Source organism: Malaclemys terrapin, chromosome 4 (genome assembly GCF_027887155.1).
Source record: "Malaclemys terrapin pileata isolate rMalTer1 chromosome 4, rMalTer1.hap1, whole genome shotgun sequence".
NCBI lineage: Eukaryota > Metazoa > Chordata > Testudines > Emydidae > Malaclemys > Malaclemys terrapin.
In genome coordinates this window covers 69710596-69730107 of record NC_071508.1, presented here as the reverse complement: position 1 = coordinate 69730107, position 19512 = coordinate 69710596, and the positions used below count along the sequence as shown (strand labels likewise).

The 19512-nt window shown below is 43.1% G+C and overlaps 1 protein-coding gene across 1 annotated transcript; it reads right to left on the bottom strand.

The window, feature by feature from the left end:
- E2F8 (E2F transcription factor 8) lies at positions 1-19163 on the bottom strand. Its single transcript, XM_054028708.1, is given in 15 exon segments — positions 1-1884; positions 3682-4067; positions 5345-5477; positions 6593-6811; positions 10054-10561; positions 10818-10905; positions 12010-12222; positions 12415-12552; positions 14477-14638; positions 14906-15208; positions 15850-16006; positions 16476-16748; positions 18426-18451; positions 18454-18557; positions 19091-19163. Coding segments are annotated over 14 exon segments (2847 nt in total). The 5' UTR covers positions 18506-18557; positions 19091-19163; the 3' UTR covers positions 1-1695.
- Between the last annotated feature and the right edge of the window lie 349 nt (positions 19164-19512).

Genomic DNA, 19512 nt, shown 5'->3' with positions numbered 1-19512 from the left:
ATTTAGGGCCACATTCTTCCTTTACACAGAGGTCAACGGAAACTCCATGGGCTGTAAATCAAGGCAGAATTTGACTCTCAATGTTTCTATAACCCAGTGTTTAAGAAAACATTTGCTACAGTGAAAGAAGCTACAATGGCTATAGATACAGCACCATATTACAAAAAATAAATTTTGGATTCTGTTACGCACACAAAACTCAGGCCAGATTATGTGAAAGTTGTGCCAAGGTTCTCAAACTTGTACAGTAGCAAGAGAAGCTACGCTGATTTATAGTGGATTATGAAATTTGGAGATTGCCCCAGTTTGTAGTGTGGGTCTAGTTGCAAACTTCTCAGAGGTTAGTAGAGGAAGAAAGTAGGTTGTTGGCCGTAGTGTTTCAGTTTGGTCTACAAAAAGTTCTTCAGGTTAATGGGGAAGAGGGTTCTGTCCTGAAGCAGGATGAGGTGTCAAAAACTCAAATTTGTATTTATTCCCACTGCCCCCCAAAAGGGTATTAAATAAAAGATGTTTTGTTTTGTTTTTGGCTTCCCAGTTTCTTTTCCACTTGTGAAATTTCAATGACAAGAGCCCCATACTGCTAGAGAGGCAGAGAGCCCAGGAGTTCTGCCTCTCCACTAACCCATTCCAGCTCTAAGAGCCAGGGAACTGTCGTTTTTCTCCCCCTATCATCTGGAAAATTCAAATAAAAAAAATCATCAGCAAAACCAAAATTCTCACATAAAATTTCAGTTTTGCAAAAAGGCCATGTTTTGTTGGAAAAATCATTCCAATGACAAATTTTCAACCAGCTCTAGTGAGGAGTTTACTTAGCTTGAGCCTGAAACCATACAAAACTCTACAGTTTTGACTGTTTTCCTTTGAGTTCAATAGTTAATGTGAATTCAAAACATAAAGGGCACCAATATTTACACCCAGTTATTTGCAGATACAAAACTATGAGGGCAGTTTCAGAAAGTCTGTCTCATATCTATAAGATCTCTGCCTTTCCTCTTCCTATAATGCAAATCAATAGCGAGATGCTCTTACCACAGAATATAAAAAAATCTTGACATACTATGTGTAAGTTACTGTGGTTACTTCATTTGATTAAACAATACCCTTACCACTTAAACTTGGAAAGTTTAGCCTTAAATTTAATGTGAACGAATTGATTAAAAATACATTATAAATAATTCTTAATTTACATACTTGATTACTTTTTTTTTTTTTTTTTACTAACTTTACAAGATCATTATTGAAAGAACGTAGGAGTAAAAAGAAAGTAGAAAATATTTAACCATAGCCTTTTCTATTTAAAAATACAATATATTACATGCTCACAGTACTTTCATTGTGCAAAACATGTACTGATACTGTGTGGTTTTGTATTTACTCAGTTTCTGTACACCACAAATTATGACCAAGAGCTTACTTTGCTCTGTACTGTTATGAAGAGTAAGACAATAGGTACCTAGTTGGATGTAATGCTTTAAACAAGTAATTTGCAGAAATTAATGGACATTAGTTTGCTTTTATAAAAAAGAGCCAATTTTAATCCTAAGAACTAAATAAGGCTTTTCCAGTATTGATGACTTAATGCATTTACAATTCGTTTCCAGGGGATAAATCTTCCAAATCACAATGCTAAGATGCATGCAACATGTTGTACTGGCAAATATGCCACGAAACAAGTTTAACAGCCAGACATCCCAGTCAAAGTTGGTCCTCTGACACGTCAAGTTTTCTTTGTGGGGCAAACAAGTTTCCTCGTAAAATTCCATCTGCACCGTCTGAATCTGCAGGAGACGAAGCAAAACTAGAAATTGCATTCGGCCCTCCAGGCGTACGGAAAAAGTTTTCAGTCACTGCCTGTGGCTCTTCGGGTTTCACTGGCACAGTAGTCTGATTGGAAGGGAAAAGAACATTTGTTTCATTTGAGGCACATAAAACTAGATAGAAACTTAAAGCTAGAATTTTCAAAAACCTTGTAAGACTTTATCAAAACAATCTGACTAGTCTATTCTGACACTCTCAGTATATTTGAAAGAGTGTATTTATACCTGTTTTATGAGAGTGTCATTTGTCCCTTCTAATCCCATGTATTATTTATAGAGCAAAGATTTATGAACACCCCCTTAGGCAACACGATGTCCTGCAAAACATGCAGACTAATTCTGCCCTCAGATTAACTATGCATATTATCCTACTCCATGAATTAGTGCATATCTGAGGTAGAACCAGGAGTTGAAACTTAACATTAAGTACATAAACAATGAGGGGAATAAGAGTTCAAGAAGAAAGAGAAAGTAAAATAAAAAATTTCCTTCTTTTGCCCTTGATAAATGCCATCTTGTCCTCTCAAGTTAATTCAAAAATGCTATTGCTAAGATGTTTTAAGTCCTTGCTAAACCTCTCTCTTTACATTCCCTCAACTGGCTCCCTGTTCTTTACAACAAATGAGTTCTTTGTCTGTCCCTTAAAGACTCCTCATGGCTTAGTCCCACTCTACCTACCAAGGTATCGAGTTAACTCCTCCATCTATTCTAGCAATCAGGGTGGATAAAAGTTTATTAAAAGTTAAAAACAGTTTAATAAAAAGAATCCTATTTAAATAAAGTTATAATACAAATTTAATTTTTAAAAATAAATCATATATTAAAATCATTTAAATTAATTTTAAAAGTAATGTACGCTACCAAGTTTTAAAGAAAAAGTCAAACCACCGAACTGCTGGAAGTCACCCCTAAGCACCTGGACTCAGTTTATTGAAATGGTACACCAGCTTTTGACAGCTGTAGATGCAGAGAGAACATTTTCTTCATATCAGTTTATTGAACTAAATTAGTTCAATGATTGGTTCATTCAAACTTAAGAAACCAATTAGGAGTTGAAAAAGCAGAAAAGCCTGTTTCATCAATCTATGAATACATATTAGATATAAGAGGATGAGATCTAATTAGAAAATCTTGAGGGACATGGTTACCAGAAACAATCAGTTCAATTCTCTAATTACAGATACTTTGTTTAACGGATCAGTTAGTTTTAAATGGCAAAACATGTTTTAATAAATTTTGATAAACTTTTTTACTTATGTTTCCAACACATTGTTGTTAGTTAAATAAAACTACCTTAAAACAAATTAAAGTGCTCTTTTGTACTTTTTAATTTACTTTTAAATTTCCAAGTTTGACACTAATCGCGTTTACAAAAATTAATCACCTAGTAAATAAGAAATACCTCATTCCCCATTTCTTAACAAATAAAATGTAAAAATTAAGAGTCTGAATAAAGGTAAGTTAAGCTATACAATATAGTGTTAATATGTATAGATATAGTATATCCTGCTGGGTAGCAAACAAACAAAGAAAGAAAAACAAACACCAAACCCCATGGAAAGGTTATATTTAGTTGCAAATCAACAAGTTTTAACTAATGAGAATCAATCTTGCAACAAATGCAAAATAAGATTAAAATCTATTATTTAAATAAAGTTTTCCTGATTGATGATTTAAACCATGATTTAAACTGGTGATTTAAATTGCTTTGATTTAAATCAATCCACCCTGCTAGCAATAATACCAATCTTTATTGTGCATTACTCAAATTTTCCTTGATTGTGGCCTTTGGGCACTACTATTCTATAAATAATATCTAACACTTAAAATAAGATGGAAAACTTTTAGTTGACAGTTATCTTACCTGCTGTAAAGGAATTACTGCACCTGATTTTCCGTTTAAGTCACACTCAGTTATCTGGGATTCATTTTTAAACACTCTTCCTTGTTGCAAGCTCACATTCTCTGAAACAGGACTAACATGTTCTGGTTTTGGAGAGATTGGCACTGGCTGAAGCACAGGATTTGGAGAAACTTGCACACCAGCAGGTATGAGTCCTAAGTGTTGTAGTGTAAAGTTCAGAATTGAAGAGCTTGGGTTTTGGACAGGATTACTATGGCTTGAATTAAGACACGAGCTGTTTACTACAGGTGCAGCAGCTATAGAAGATGGTGATACCATTAACTTCAAGGGTGTGACATGAAAAGCTGGAATATTAACTGCTGTAAATTCGGAAGCTGTCACTGGAACTGTAAAAGAAAAATGAGGTGGAAATTAAAAATCAACCTTTAACAGAGAGGGGTTTGTCTACACTGCAGTAAAAGACCCATGGCAACGAGTCTCAGAGTCCAGGTCAATTGACTCGGGCTCAGGCTGGGGGGCTAAAAATAGCAGTGTAGACATCCCAGCTTGAGCTGTAGCCCAGGCTCCAAAACCCACGAGGAGAGAGGGTTTCAGAGGCCAGGCTCCAGCCTGAGCCCAACTGTCCACACTGCTAGTTTTTTTTGCCCCCGCAAGACTGGATCAGTTGACCTGGGCTTTGAGACTCCCTGCTGTGGGTTTTTTATTGCACTGTGGATACACCCTGGGACTCCTACTGGTGAAATCCATCACTGGTATAGGTTCACTGACTTCTGTTGGGTGAAATTGGTCCACAATGCTCAAAACCAGAGAACTTAAATGTATATTGTAGCGAGGCGGTGTGGCTCTTCCCCCCTTCCCCGGAGGGGGAAGAGCCCATCCAGAGGCCGGAGTGGGAGGAGGGTCAGGCGGCGGCCCGGAAGTATAAAGACTCGCCCTCAGAGCTCGGTAAAGGCCCAGCTGCCGGAGGGACCAGACGTCTCCAGGCTAGCTCGTGGCTGGGAAAACTCTGCGGCCCAAGGCAGCTGCCAGGAGCAGTCAGGCCTGCCCTGCGCCTGCTATCCGGAGGAGCTGCCGGGCCTGCTGATCAATCCCTGCCCTGAAGAACCCATGGTCCTGGATCCCCCAGAGGCCGACACCAGGACCCAGGTAGGCCCTGAGAGGGAGTGTGGAAGTAGCCCAGGGGCAGCCGACCCCAGTCAGAGCCTATGTTGGTGTGTTGCGGCCAGGATCCCCATTGACAGCAGCAGGTCTTCTGTCACTGCTAGGGCCCCAGGCTGGGACACAATGGAGTGGGAGGGCCTGCGTCCCCCCTGCCACCCAACTTGTGGGTGGCAGACTCCCCCTCTCTCTGGCCTGAGGAGGCTGTGACCTGTTGTTACTGCTCAGCCCTGACTGAGGGCCCGAGCCCTGACTCAGCGTTTGTTGCCCCACCCTGACCTGGGGCCGGGTTTACCGTGTTGCTTCCAATTACAGCAAGGGCTGCCAAGGAAGACTCCACAGCCAGACGAATCCCCCCCAAACTCAACGGGGTGTAGTGAGCCGGTGTGGCTCTCCACCACCCCGGAGAGGGTTGAGCCCAGGCAAACCCTTGTACATATATAAATACTTATATATATATATATATATATTGTGTGTGTGTGTGTGTGTGTATATATATACACACCTGCAATGGGTGAACCGTAGGTCATGTGTGGTAGCGAACATATCCCAGACTTTTCCTTGTTAGAAAATATGGCCTCGTTGCCATGTTGCGTGCACTGAGCAAGAGGAATAATATACCCTGAAGGAAACAAGGTCTGAAAAAGAAAGGATAATCTTTTTGTACAGGTGCAATAAAAAACATATTCATGATGTGTTTCTGCAGGGATAATTTTTATTCCACAAGAAAGCCCTTATTTTTCACTCTCCCCACCCTCTAGGTCCTATGCTGCATCTGTTTCTGTTGATTGATGTCTGCCAAAGGCTTGGACAAGACACGCCCCCCCCACCCCCCCACCCCAGATCTTTAGTTGGTGGCAATCTCCATTATGTAACTCAAAGCCTTCCTTTCCTCAAGAAGTAAGAGTGTGCTGCATTTCTGTTAACCTCCAATTAGGCCAGACATGTTTTTAAAGCAAATTTTGACAGCTTTTTTGAATGAGCAATTAGACAAACCAGAGTCTGGACTCAGATGGCAACATCATTCCATTCTCAAGTCAGATGAGACTTTTGATGCAAGAATCCAACATGAGTAAAATACTTTTTTGATATAAAAGTCTGTTTGTGCCAAGAAAACTCGCATCTTATCCCAGACACAGATAGACACATTAATAATGAGACCCACTGTGGAGTGCTGAGTTTTGCAAATGAGCAAGAAAGCAAACAAACAAAAGTAGATTGCTCATTTATTCTGGCAAGGGGTTTATAAATATTTCATGTTCTATTAAGAAATATACTATATATTTTTTTTTAAAATAAGGAACCAGATTTTAGAATTACAAGATCTCACTATATGTCAGTGCCATTAAATTTGAGCATTGTCCTATGCTGTTCAATCAAAAATTTTAGAAGTTAAAACTATAAGAAGTTTTTGGATTAGTCATGTGAGAATTCACATTCTTTTACTGTAAGCCAAAAAAACCTTTGAAATTAAGCATAAGAGGAAAATTAAAGACTCTCCAGCAGAATTTCTAATGAAGTCAACTTATCAGATAAGCCACCTCTCCATGACAAATATTGCTGAAGTCTCTTCTACCTCCCCTGTTTGTGTGCCTAATACAGTAGAGTCCTATGAGAAACAAAAGCTTAAGAGTAGACTGTAGACCAAATGCACCACAGGTTTCCTGTATGTATGCTTTGACTGTTAAATTTCTGCTTCTGAAAGTAATAAATCTTTGGGAAGTTGTACTTTTCCAATTAGTGGAAAGTATACCTCATGAGCAGGAACAGCAAATGCAACAGGCATCTCTTGTGTATTACTGGCTCTGCTTTTATCTTCTGAAAGACCTTCTCTCCTTTCATGATCAAAGCAAAATTCCATATTTTGATCTAGTTTCTCAGATTTGTTCTGGCTTCCCTCTTGGAAATGATTGATTTCAGGCTCTAAATGCACAGCTCTAGAAGATGGTCTTTCACCCTTAAGAGAATCTCCCTGAAAAATTGTGTAGTACATACAAACAAAAAAACAAAGACATTGAAAGATGGGTTTTAGATATCTACAGTAGGTGTAATTAAGAAGTATATATTTTTAATAATGTATTTGCTTTCATTATTAGATATTTTAATTTTATGTCTCAAAAACTGATTTCATTCATTAATCTTTTGTGGATATTACTGGAAAAAGCCCGCTCTTAAGGAGCCGTAGCACTCCACTCTATCACTCTGCGCTTACGAGCCTAAAGTACCAGCACAGCAGGCTCTACATTACCCACTTGTGCCCCCACCAGCATACTAGATGTTCCATGGTTGGGAAGGGGCATGGTCAGAACACACTGCACTGATGATCTAGAGCTGTTCTATCAAGCACAACTTAGAGAACAGCCTAAGGACTGCTAATGTGCACTAGGAGGCCAAAGGTCATCAACTGTCCCCAGGATTGAGAAACAAGGGTCAGAAAGACATCCATGTCCCCATTCCCCAAGTGTACCAGCGCAGCTCACATATACCTAGAGATCTGGAACAGGAAGTTTCAGCTTTTTATTCTCTTAATAGTTTGGTTCATGGTATATAGCCCATTATATAAGATGTCAGGAATTAATAACACTAGATCAGGGGTGGGTAAACGTTTTGGCCTGAGGGCCACATTAGGGTATGGAAATTGTATGGCGGGTCATGAATGATCACAAAATTGGGAGTAGGGGGCTCCGGCTGGGGTTGCGGGCTCTGGGATGGGGCCAGAAATGAGGAGATCAGAGTGTGGGAGGGGGCTCCAGGCAGGGGCAGTGGGTTGGGGTGCGGGGGGGCACCCCTCCGGCTGACAGTACGAGCTCTGGTGTGGGGCCGTGGATTAGGGGTTTGGGGTACAGGAGGGGGCTCTGGGCTGGGATCGAGGGGTTCAGAGGGCAGGCGGGGAATCAGGGCTGGGGTAGGGGGTTGGAGTGCATGGGGGCTCAAGGGTACAGGCTCCGAGCGGCACTTACCTCCAGCAATTACTGGAAGCAGCGCCACCTCCCCTCTTCAGCTCCTATGTGGAGGCGCAGCCAGGCAGTTCTGGGTGCTGCCTCATCTGCAGGAGCCACCCCTACAGCTCCCATTGGCCGCAGTTCCTGGCCAATGGGAGCTGCAGAGATGGGGCTTGGGACAGCGTGCCTGACTGCCCCAACGCGTGGGGGGGAGGGGGGGCAGAACATGTCAGCTGCTTCCAGGGAGCCGTGCGGTGCCACGTAGGGTGACCAGACGTCCCGATATTTCCTTGTTTGTCCTGCGTCCCGACCGACGTGCGGTCGGGACACTGGACAAACAAGGAAATGCGCCGGAGCCTGGAAGTGCTCGCACCCGCCCCCTCCTCCCCCGATTGGCTCCCTCCCCGAATCCCTGCCTCTTCCCCGGGCTCACCATTCCTCCCCCCTCCGCAAGCGCTGGAGGGAGGCCCGGGAGACTCAGAGGAAGCGCGGGGCCGGGGTGAGTAAGAGTCCGGCCTGGCCCCGAGCAGGCAGGACTCAGTTGGGTGGTAGGGAGAGGAGGGGGGCGGCCCGCGGGGCCAGGCGGTGGCTGTTCTCACCCCCAGGCAGCGGGACTCGGGAGCAGCCGCTGCTGCAGCTCCCACTGCCGCGGGGGGAGGAAGCGCCCATGGTGCTCGGCAGCTGCGGCTCTGGCGCCCCCGAACCCCCCGGGCCTGCTGCAGGGACCCAGCAGCGTGTACGCTGCGCCCAGCCCCTGGCCAGCGTCTGGGCCGCTGCCCAGCTGGTGCTATCGCGCGGCGGCCCCGGGGTGGAGGCATCGGCCGCCCAGCCCTGTTCGTTCCCCTGCGGGGCGGGGGGGCTGGGGCCTGCTGCCCCCACTCCGGGGCCGCCGCGCGATAGCGCCAGCTGGGCAGCAGCCCAGACGCAACTGGCCAGAGGCTGGGCTGGGCGCAGCGTGCGCGCTGCTGGGTCCCCGCAGCAGGCCCCGGCTCGGGGGGTTCGGGGGCGCCAGAGCTGCAGCCGCCAAGCGCCATGGCCGCTTCCTCCCCCGCGGCAGTGGGAGCTGCAGCAGCGGCTGCTCCCGAGTCCCGTTGCCTGGGGGTGAGAACAGCCACCGCCTGGCCCCGCGGGCCGCCCCCCTCCTCTCCCTACCACCCAACTGAGTCCTGCCTGCTCGGGACCAGGCCGGACTCTTACTCACCCCGGCCCCGCGCTTCCCCTGAGTCTCGCTTCCCCTGAGTCTCCCGGGCCTCCCTCCAGCGCTTGCGGAGGAAGGTGTTTGTTTTTTTTTTTGGCCCCGCCCCCCGCGTCCCGATATTTGACTTGGGTGATCTGGTCACCCTAGTGCTACGGCATGCACAGAGCAGGGCAAGCCCCCGACCCTGCTTTCCGGCGGGAGCTCAAGGGCTGGATTAAAATATCTGATGGGCCAGATGTAGCCCACGGGCTGTAGTTTGCCCACCCCTGCACTAGATACAAGTGCTTGAAATACTTAAATTTTATATCCCCACTTTCCCTTTCATCCATAAAGCCAACAATGAATGCGTCACTATATGAGCTGAGAAGTGCCTGAACTACTCCAGAAAGACTGAATCACATCGCCTGGCAGACAGCAAATCAAGTTACCAGATTTGGTTTTTGATTATACTTCTAAAATGCTCTGTAAACACTTCTAGGTGGGGTTATTTTTCTGAATCAAAAACTTTAGTTTTTAAAGAGACAACCTGATTCAAGGTTCAGCCTTGCAAAGATATGCTTTGATTGACAGAACTATATATTGTATCTGAATGTTTTCCAAGCTCCAGGCAAACTATGAGCAAAGGATTGATGGACATTCACTCTCACAAAAGGCAAGTTCAAGATTCACCCTTAAGTGTAAGTCTATTCACAATTATTATAAACACTGAACTTTTGCATAAATTGGAATTACAGGAATTTGAGCAGCCCCTTAACTCAGTACAATCTTTCCACCTAAGTCTCTCCCCACCACCTTCAAACAATAAGAAGCACTCACGCTGTAAGACTGGTATGATATCCCTTTGTGCAGCCAACCACTGGTGGGTCTGTAGAACAATGTACTTCCATCAAGGTTTAAGAACATTTGTACAAAACTCAACCAAAGGATTAAGTGTTTCCATGATTGCTCCTGAAACCATGTTCTATACAATGCATTTATTTATGGCTTCTATTAGGATCCCAACCACTTTGTAACAGTAGGTCATCACACTACAATATTAAAGTAAAAAACTATACCTTTTCTTATATTACTTACTGTATAAACATCTTCAAGACTTTTCTCATCTCTTCTACATTTTTTAATTGAACTGTTCTCCTGTAATGCTTGAGATCTTTTAAGGCACCTCTCTGGTGTAAACTCAATTTTTGTAACTTGTCTCTCTTTAGCCACCAAGTTCCCAGCATCACCTTCACCTGTATTACTGTCCCTCTCTTCAGTGGTCATTTGATTAAATGGTATTTGTGAATTAGCATTGAAAACACTTTTTGTTCCAGTCACATTGGGACAGGGCACAGACGGTAACGTAGTCACAGTCTGGGCTTGGGAAGGATGCAAATATATTGCATATGAAATAGCAGAATGGGTTTGAGGTAGCATTACTGGAGAAACTGAATTGTGGATAAGAGGTAGGACCCCCAGTGGCTGAACAAGAGATGGAGTTTGACAGGATGATGTAGTATTAGGTTCACATTTCAGAAGAGATTCATCACTAGAGGTCAATTTACATTCTAACGTAGATCTTGTCAATTTCATCTTTAATTCTCTAAAAGGAAAAAAAACCAAGAAATACACACTTAAATACATTCAGAAGTGCACTGGTCATTTTATGTCATGACAGAAAAATAGAATTTTCACTACCCCATCCATTAAATAAAGTGAAAATGATGCTACTGAAAATTATTTAGTTTAACAGTTACCGGTTGACTAACTCTAGTTCACAATAGCTGACTAAATACACCTCAAGTTTGTTGGCCCAATGGTGAAATAAGCTTCCCACTATAATACTAGTGTAAACATACCTTGATTGTCCTTCTAACTGCTGTTTACAAATTGCTGCAAGCTGGGCCATTTTACTTGGCAAGGATGATGAATTTTGATCATTATCTGCTTCGGGGGGAAAAAAAAAGCCATAAATAGAAGTTGGATTCACTTTTAAGAATACCTATTTATATAGTTTGCATGGTTTAAGTGTTTAGTAACAGGGTATAAAGCCTTTCATCTCCATGTTGCCATTCAGTTCAGGCTGGATAAGTCAGTTGGATAGTGGCTTAATTTGGAGGCTTCAGTTCAGTTCAAACCTAGCCATAGTGCAGAGAAAGGTACAGTATTCATATCCATAGAACATATTCCTAACTGACTATTTAAGACTATTAAACGCAACACTATAAAAAAGTCAAAATGAAATTATGTACAAATTAATTAATTTTTCTTCTTTAATAAAAAATACTTATGAAAGCGCACAAGCTATATAACAGGAGCAGGCAATTACAAATAGTGAACCAAATTTGGACCTGAGGTAAAGAGCTGTAAAATGGTTGCAACTCTATTGTTGCACCTACTGACACCAGGTCTAGATTTGGTCCATCAAAGAGGGAACAGCTTCCTATATTTTTGTTATATGGATTAGTGTCAGAAGACAAAGCCCTTGGAATCTGTCCTCATTATCAATCTTCTCAGGCCTCAGATGTAAAGCACTGTACATATATTACTAAGTGCCAAACTTCTCTGTTGGCTCCCATTATGCCTGTTTTTGACAGTATCAGTCAATCAGAACTTGTGTTTGCATTTCAAGCATGCACGCACCCTTTCTTTTACCTGAAGAGGTTAAACATCAATGTCTATTTAACAAGAGATCCCATACAATATGTTAATAGCATATCCATTGTTGTATGCACTGTTGTTGTAGCTGTGTAATCCCAGGATATTAGAAAAACAAGGTTGGTGAGGTAACATCTTCTATTGGACCAACTTCTGTTGGTAGGAGAGACAATCTTTCGAGCTACACAGAGCTCTTTCCCAGACAAGAAGGTACTCAGAGAGGCACAGCTAAATACAAGATCATAGGACTGGAAGGAACCTCAAGAGATCATCTAGTCTAGTCCCCTACACTCATGGCAGGACTAAGATTGAACTATCTGAACTCTCTCACCCACCTTGTCTCTCTAACAGCCTATCCAGTAAGATACTGCAGTTTGCTTTTCAACTACATACTTGTGCTTGTCTTGCTGGGGCTGCTTGGGGCAGAATGGATCTTCCTCCGGTCACTTTCTATAGTCTTTACTAGCTTCATTAGAGATGGATGCCGAGTGAAGCTTTGTTTGCCTCTTGAAGGGAAGAGATTTTTTGAACACTGCTCTTTGGGATATTTAGATTTTGCAGAATTAAATGGAATCAAGGAAGTGGTAGTAGTTACAGGTTTTGTATCTAAAACAGAAAATGTAAATAATAAAACAGTTCTTTTAGTATTTGTTTGGTGATTGTCAAATAATCCCTGCAGTCTAAACTGGAAAAAAAACTTTTAGAGAAAAATTCAACTTCGGTCTAAGCTTTTCATGGGGAAAAACTGCAATTCATGCCAATCAAGACAGCAGAAAGAAAGCAAAGTAGTACACCTACCCTGAATGCCTGGTAAAACCTCTGGTCCTGTCCATTTGAATGCCGGCTTTCTGCCTCTCTCCTCTGTAACATGAACCTTCTTGATAAGCTCAAGACTACTGAGAACATTAGCTATGTCATACAATCTCCGAATTTTGGCTGAAATAAAACAAATATATTAATGAATTCTGTATAACATTTCTGGGTTCATTAGAAGCACACTTTAAGCCATACTTATTTCACATTAGGCTAAAGATGCTTCCCCATCCCCCAGCATGCTGTTGTATTTATGTTACACAAAATCAAAAGCAACAACTGAGGTTACTCATTTTGCAACTCATACGAGGAACTCTATTTTGGATCCTTTAAGAACAATTTAGTCTTCAACCAAGATTTTTTTAATATCTGGGCCTCTATATTGTGCAAACGTGGAGAAACCTTACACTGAAAGCCAGCAGCTAGAAATAGGTGGGAGGAGGAACAGAAATATCCTAAAATACACTGGAATCATCATTCACCTGCAGAATCTTTCTATACACCACACTATCCTAATTAATAATTTCAGATACCACCACCATGGTTTTAAAAACCAATTGAACTACCACCAAAGAGCCTGACTTCAACCAGAACATGTTCAGGCCGAGTTTCTCCCATTGAAAAAATACAAAACCTGGCAAATTGTCCACAAAATTCAGGGCTATCCTTGTTAACCAAGAGTGTGGCAATACATTAGTTACATTTACAAAAAGATAGCATCTCCCTGAATATAAGCAATGGCCTTGAAATGCTTTTTGTCAGACATACCAGTTCCTGGCAGAGAAAGAAAAAACACATACATCCTACTAATTTTAACATGATGCAGTGGAAAGGAAACTACTAACTGAAACTACTGAGACCTGATCCTATCATTACTCCACATGCACAATTCGCACAAAAGCCAATGGGAGTTTTGTCTGTGAATCAATGGCAGGATTGAGGGTTTATAAATAAAATACCAATTAAGGAGATATGACACAGAATTAGAGTTGACAGAGACAAAATTTTAAATTCTACTTCCTCCAATGAGATTAACTACTGCCTGGATTTCTAGAAATCTCTCTAGATTTCAACCAACAGAGCTACTTAACCAAAATGAAGACCTGTCTACTGCAGGGACACTCAAATCTTTGTGACAGATGGTGGGGAAAACAAAAAATAAAAAAAAAAAGTTTCATCATGAAAAAGACAGTTACCAAGAAGCAACATGATGATGTCACTTCATAATTAGGGCCCTATCAAATTCACAGATGTGAAAAAACGCATCATGGACCTTCATGGTCATCTAATCTCCCCCAGGAAATCTGGTGCCCAGCTGGGGATGGCAAGGGATGAGACTTCCACTTCCCCTGCAGGCTCCAGCTGTCTCACACACTCTCCCCTCCCCCTCCTCCCCCCACTCCAGCGGGAGGTTGCTGGGAAACCGGACATATGGTAACCTATACCCTACACCCTCACTTCTGTGCTGCAGTTGGTGGTGGTTTTACAACTGAGGACCCAGTCAGCTGCCTTCCCCTCTAGCTGCGCAGCAGGGCAGAAGTAAGGGTGGCAATGCTATGTCCCCCTACAGTAGCCTTGTGATTTCCCCCCCCACCCTGACCGCCTTTTGGGTCAGGACTCCCATGATTCACCATGAAATTTCAGATGTAAACATCTGAACATGACTAATTAAAAACCCCCTGGCTGTGAAATTGACCACTATGGACCGTGAATTTGGTAGGGCCCTATAAAATAGCTTGGTTCAAGTCTTCCTTATATAATCTTTTGGTTGCCTCTCCACAAATAGATCCTGGGGACACCTAGTTTTAAAGGTATAATTAGTTCCTGTATAACTTAATTAGAAATATATTATTGGAAGAGAGAGATTCCCCTTACATTTCACAATATGCAACATTGTGTATAGGGATTACAGTTTGCAAGAATTGCTAGAAACAACAGCTGTAATAGTAAATCAAATGAAATATTCCATTTAAGAAAAATCAAAAACAGATTATCAGAGACAAAACTTACGTAAATACAGACTCAACCAAGACAGCATTTTACTTACTTTTAAACTTGCTTTTATCTAAATCTTCTACATGGTCCTCTCCAATCAAAATTTTTGCAGCAACTTCAAGACTCACTATTTGAGGAGTTGATACAAGAAACAGCATCACAAATTTCTGACTCATCACTCGTAAAGACTTGTCTTTCCTGCTGTTTACTGAAGCTGTACGGAAAGGAGAAAGGATTAAAATGTATCAAGTGACATGACATCTGAAATGAAAGTTCTGAAAAATATTTCAGAAATTAAGTAACACAAATGTTTGTCAACAAGAATCTTGGTCTTAATTAAACCAGCTGAAAAAGAACGACACTTTTGCATAACATTTTTGCTGCATTTCAGGCTCTAGGATTTAAGAGATTTGTTTCCCTGTGTTTGGATATTTTTAATTACAGATGTATACTCTTCTTGGCATTAATAGAAAATCATTACCTGCTCGAAATTCCATCCCTGGGAGTTCAACAAAACACATTTCTGAATGCTCATTTGGGCCAACAGGTTTTGTCGTCATCTCTTCATTTCTGTCACCATCTAACTCAAACTCATACTCTCTCTTCTTGATCATCTCAATTTGTTGTGTGTACTTGTTCTCTTCGCCAACTTTTTTCAAAGTCTGCAGTGTTCTGTTGAGATTATGACGCCCGTACCAAGCATATCTATTTTTGGCAAGGCGGCTCACCATATGCAGGCTCTCTAGCACATTCACAATATCATATATGCGTCTACGTTCAACATCTATAAGGAGGAAGACTATTAATACATTCATCTTAAAATTTGGATCAGGTAGTATTGTTCTTAGCATATGTTTCTTTGAAGTTGGTTTACCTAGCATGGTGACTTAAGGAACTATCACTTCTGTTAATATACATAGTCTACAACAAATCACATCTTATTTTGATGTCACACTTGGGCAAGGCTTAAATTGTGAGTGCAGCTAGAGAACCACCCCATTTCCCACCCATCCAATCACTGATCATACCCATAATTTTGAGAACCAAACACTGGACTCAAGTTATTTCCAGTAGTTGTGGTAAATATTTATATGTTTTATATAATATATAATTTAAAGTTATTTTTCTTAAAATGTTCTGAAATAAGCCAGTATGTACAGAGAAATAACAATTTTTTGTTAAATAAATTTCCATTTCAAACTCAGAAAAGGATTGTTATAAAAATGGAGGATTTCTTTCTTTTCTTAAGGAAAAAAAAAAAAGGAACGAACTAAAATTAGTTTGAGTGTGCATTCTGAAAAGTTTTCATAATTTAACTGTGAAAATACATACCAAAAATGAGATGCTGGCTTTACCAACATATTCATAGGAACAGGTCAGTACATATTCCCAATCATAAACACTGTAGTACACGCACAGACTTACTAAGCTCTTCTGCTACTTCATCAAGGCAAATATCACTATTCTCTGCAGTGCTGGGGTAATTAGGATATCGAGCTAAAAATTTGTGACACAATAATCCTAGACTTTTCTCTTTACGGCTTGGTTGAGATTTCTCATATTCATCTCCTGATAAATGCTCCTGCACAGAAACAAGGAAACAGGAATTCAATGTTTTACATAAAAATGTTAAGTTTGGCAGATTTACTGCCAGCCTCTGGGATTGATGAACAATACCAAGTGCCTTATCCTCAACAGCTGGTAAGCCTCAAAATAATAAAACTAGCAAACAGTGTTTGCTATGTCTAACAATTAAAATGGTATCACAAATAGCTAATATTCCAGAATTAAAATCTAAACAAAGAAGGTGGTATATGTTAAAGTTCACTTGCCTAGTTAGTTTTCAATACTGAACAAATACAGATTCCTAGGCCAGAAGATACCATTGTAATCATCTAGTCTGACTTCCAGTATAACATAGAACTTCCCCAAAATAATTCCTTTTGAATTAAAGTATATCTTTAAAAAAAGAAAAAAAAATCTAGTATCTAGACTTGCATCAAGACAATAAGCAACCCCCAGTTTAATTTACAAAAATCTTTACAACATACATGTAAACAGTGTTTTGTCTCTACGATTTCACTTCTGTCGAAAAGTCCCTTTTTTTGTTCTCTGTTTCGAATCTCAGGACTAGCCGCGCTGATCAGTATTTTAAGGTTAGCAGTGGGTGTCCATGGATCTCCAGGAGGAACTTCCTGAGACTTAGGGGGTGTTGTCAGAGGTCCAGAATCAGGCTGGATTTCCGTTAATACTGAATATGAGGTAGCTGACTGTTTCAGAGGAGTTTTCAATATCCTTCTTTGTGGCTCAGAACAGTGATTTTCCTGCCCAAAAAATAAAAATAAAAAAATTATCTCATAAAATCAGAGTAATGTCATATATAAGACTATATTCCAATACTGTTCTTTATTCTAGTCAACTACCAATCAGTTTATTCTCTTGGGTAGCCGACGGGCAAATTTTGAAGTCTTTACTCGAGTTAAGACTTCTATTAAGCCAATAAAGTCTTGGCTGAATAAAGTCTGTTACGTTGACCCCGGGGTTTATAGCACGCAATATGGCCTTTTCCCGCATCAAGTAAAAACCAAAAAAATAAAAGAACTTAAAATAAAACTCAGATTGACTGTTAATCCAATGCAAAAATGCTAGTTTACCCATTTTGGGGGGAATAATGCCAAGGATTGTCAGATAAATGTTAAAAACTACTGTTGATGAACAATGTATGAGGCCCCCCACCAAGCTGCCCGTAATCCCTTTCACTAAAGAGGGGTAGAGTGGGGGTAACTACCAGTAAAAGGAAAAGACAAAAATTAAGGGCCATGAATTAGTGACTTATATTGCTTTTGCTTATATCAGGCCATGCTAAGGAATGGACATGCTTGTTTATATATTCAACATTTTATAAGAAAAAGCTGCCTCCTTTTTTGATAAATAAAGCTAGAGCGTTTCCAACACAGGGCCAATCTTCTTGCTAAGAGAAATGAGACATATGGCAAATTTCAAATCTGTTGCACCACTGTGAGCTGACTCTTGCTGCAGGATGGAATGGTTGCATCAGGCAAAAAAAAAAAAAATGCAGCTATTGCAGTTTGCTGGAATCTGTGATTTTTTAAAAAAGGTTTTATTCACAATTGCAGGGTTTTTCTTGTCGCTTGTAGAATCAAACCAGGCAGAACCACCACAAGCAGAACAGTCACGTTTGCTTTCCCCATCGAGGCTCACTGTCAGCCTGACTCACTAATGTGGGGCAGGACAGTTATACGGCAATGCCAAGTGAAGTGGGTTTTACAACAGAGTTAAACAGTCACATGGGGCAGGGTTAACACATGATTAAGGCCTGAACTATGCTACAGAGTTAGTCAAAGCAAGGCAGCTTACATCAACCTAAGTATGTAACACTTAAATTTCACTCCTGCCAACGTAACTACCCCAATTTAATAATTCCACCTCCAAAAGCATAGGGCTTATCTACACTACCGCATGGGGTCGATCTAAGATACGTAACTTCAGCTACGTGAATAGTATAGCAGATGTCAACATACTTAGATCTACCTACCGCGGTGTCTTCACTGTGGTAAGTCAACAGCGGGCACTCTCCCGTTGACTCCGCTTGCGTTCCTCGTTCTGGTGGAGTACCGGAGTTGACGGGAGAGCGCTCATCGATTGATTTATTGCCTCTACACTAGACGCAATAAATCAACCCCCCCGCTGGATCGATCGCTGCCCGCCAATCTGGCGGGTAGTGTAGACAAGCCCCTAGAGTCAATGTAGTTAGGCCAGGTTACTTACATCACCTGTTACTGGCTTTAAGAAGCTGTCCCACCAGCCCCACACTGACAGTACAAGCACTCCTGGTGGGGACGCACACCGCCAGCACCAGGAGTTGTGCGAGGACACATACAAGTGATGTAATGACTATGGCAGCTGGATGCCCACGTAACGGAGGTCAACCTAATTTTGCAGGGTAGCTATGCCAGCGCGGCGCCAGGCTCACGAAGTACCTTCTCTTCGGTCCCCATTTCACCCCGGGCTCTCCGGGTCCGCTCACCGCTCCTGGGCCAGTCGGGCTGCGCAAGGTCATCGAAGGCGCGGGGCTGTGGGCAGCGGCGCTGGCATTGCAGCACTGACGAGCCCTGGGGAGGGGAACGCACCAGCGGGTGAGGCAGGCAGGCGAGGGCACGCAGCTGGGCGGAGACCCGCAGCGGGAAGCACCGAGCCCGGCCCGACAGGAGATCCGGGACGTGCCCGTCGGCGCAGGGCGCCCGGCACCTGCCAACGCCCCCCCGGAAGAGCCCACGTCACCGGCACAGCGAGCCCCGCGCGGGGTGGGACGGGCTCCGGGATCGCCTCACACAGCTCGGCCCGCCGCCGCCGCCCCACTAACCCGCGCCCTGCGAGCCCCAACTGCTCCCCGGCCCCACCTCGGGCCCCCGCCCGCACACGCACCAATCACACAGCAGCAGCCAGCGGGGCGCCGCGCTGATTGGCTGGTTGGGAATGGGCGAGGCTCTTCCGGGATCCGGTTTAAACGTTTGGCGCCACTAGCTCCGCGCGCGCCGTAGCTATCCCCGTTAGGTCTACATAGGCTACACCCCACCTGCTCCGGAGCGAGGCCCCGCGGGGATCTCGCAGGGGCCGCCTAACCGGAGGCGAGGCCCCCACCTACCTGTGCGGAGACTGCAGGGCGGGCCTCGCTCTAGCTGCTGGTGCCGCTCGCTGCCGATTTGAATTTAACTCGCTGTAAGAGAGACGCTTCGCCGCTTGCTTACTCAGCGAACGCTTCCCACCCTCCTGAGGTGGGGAGGGGACAGAGCCCAGCCAATCACAACCCGGCGCCCTGCCCGCCCAGCCAATCACAACCCGCAGCCCTCTCTGCCACGCCCACGCCTGACCGCTGAACTGCGGCAAGTTTGGAAAGTTTCTTAGCCTGAAGTTTGGCGGGTGCGGGGCGCGGGAACTGGGTGGGTGTGCAACGAATGGGGGTGCGTGTGTGCTAAAAATCATGGGGAGCACCTGTTTCTCTTCCACACCGTCACTGTGTGTGCAAGTTGGTGGGACCCTCTTCTTAGATGCTAGTGCAAATATTGG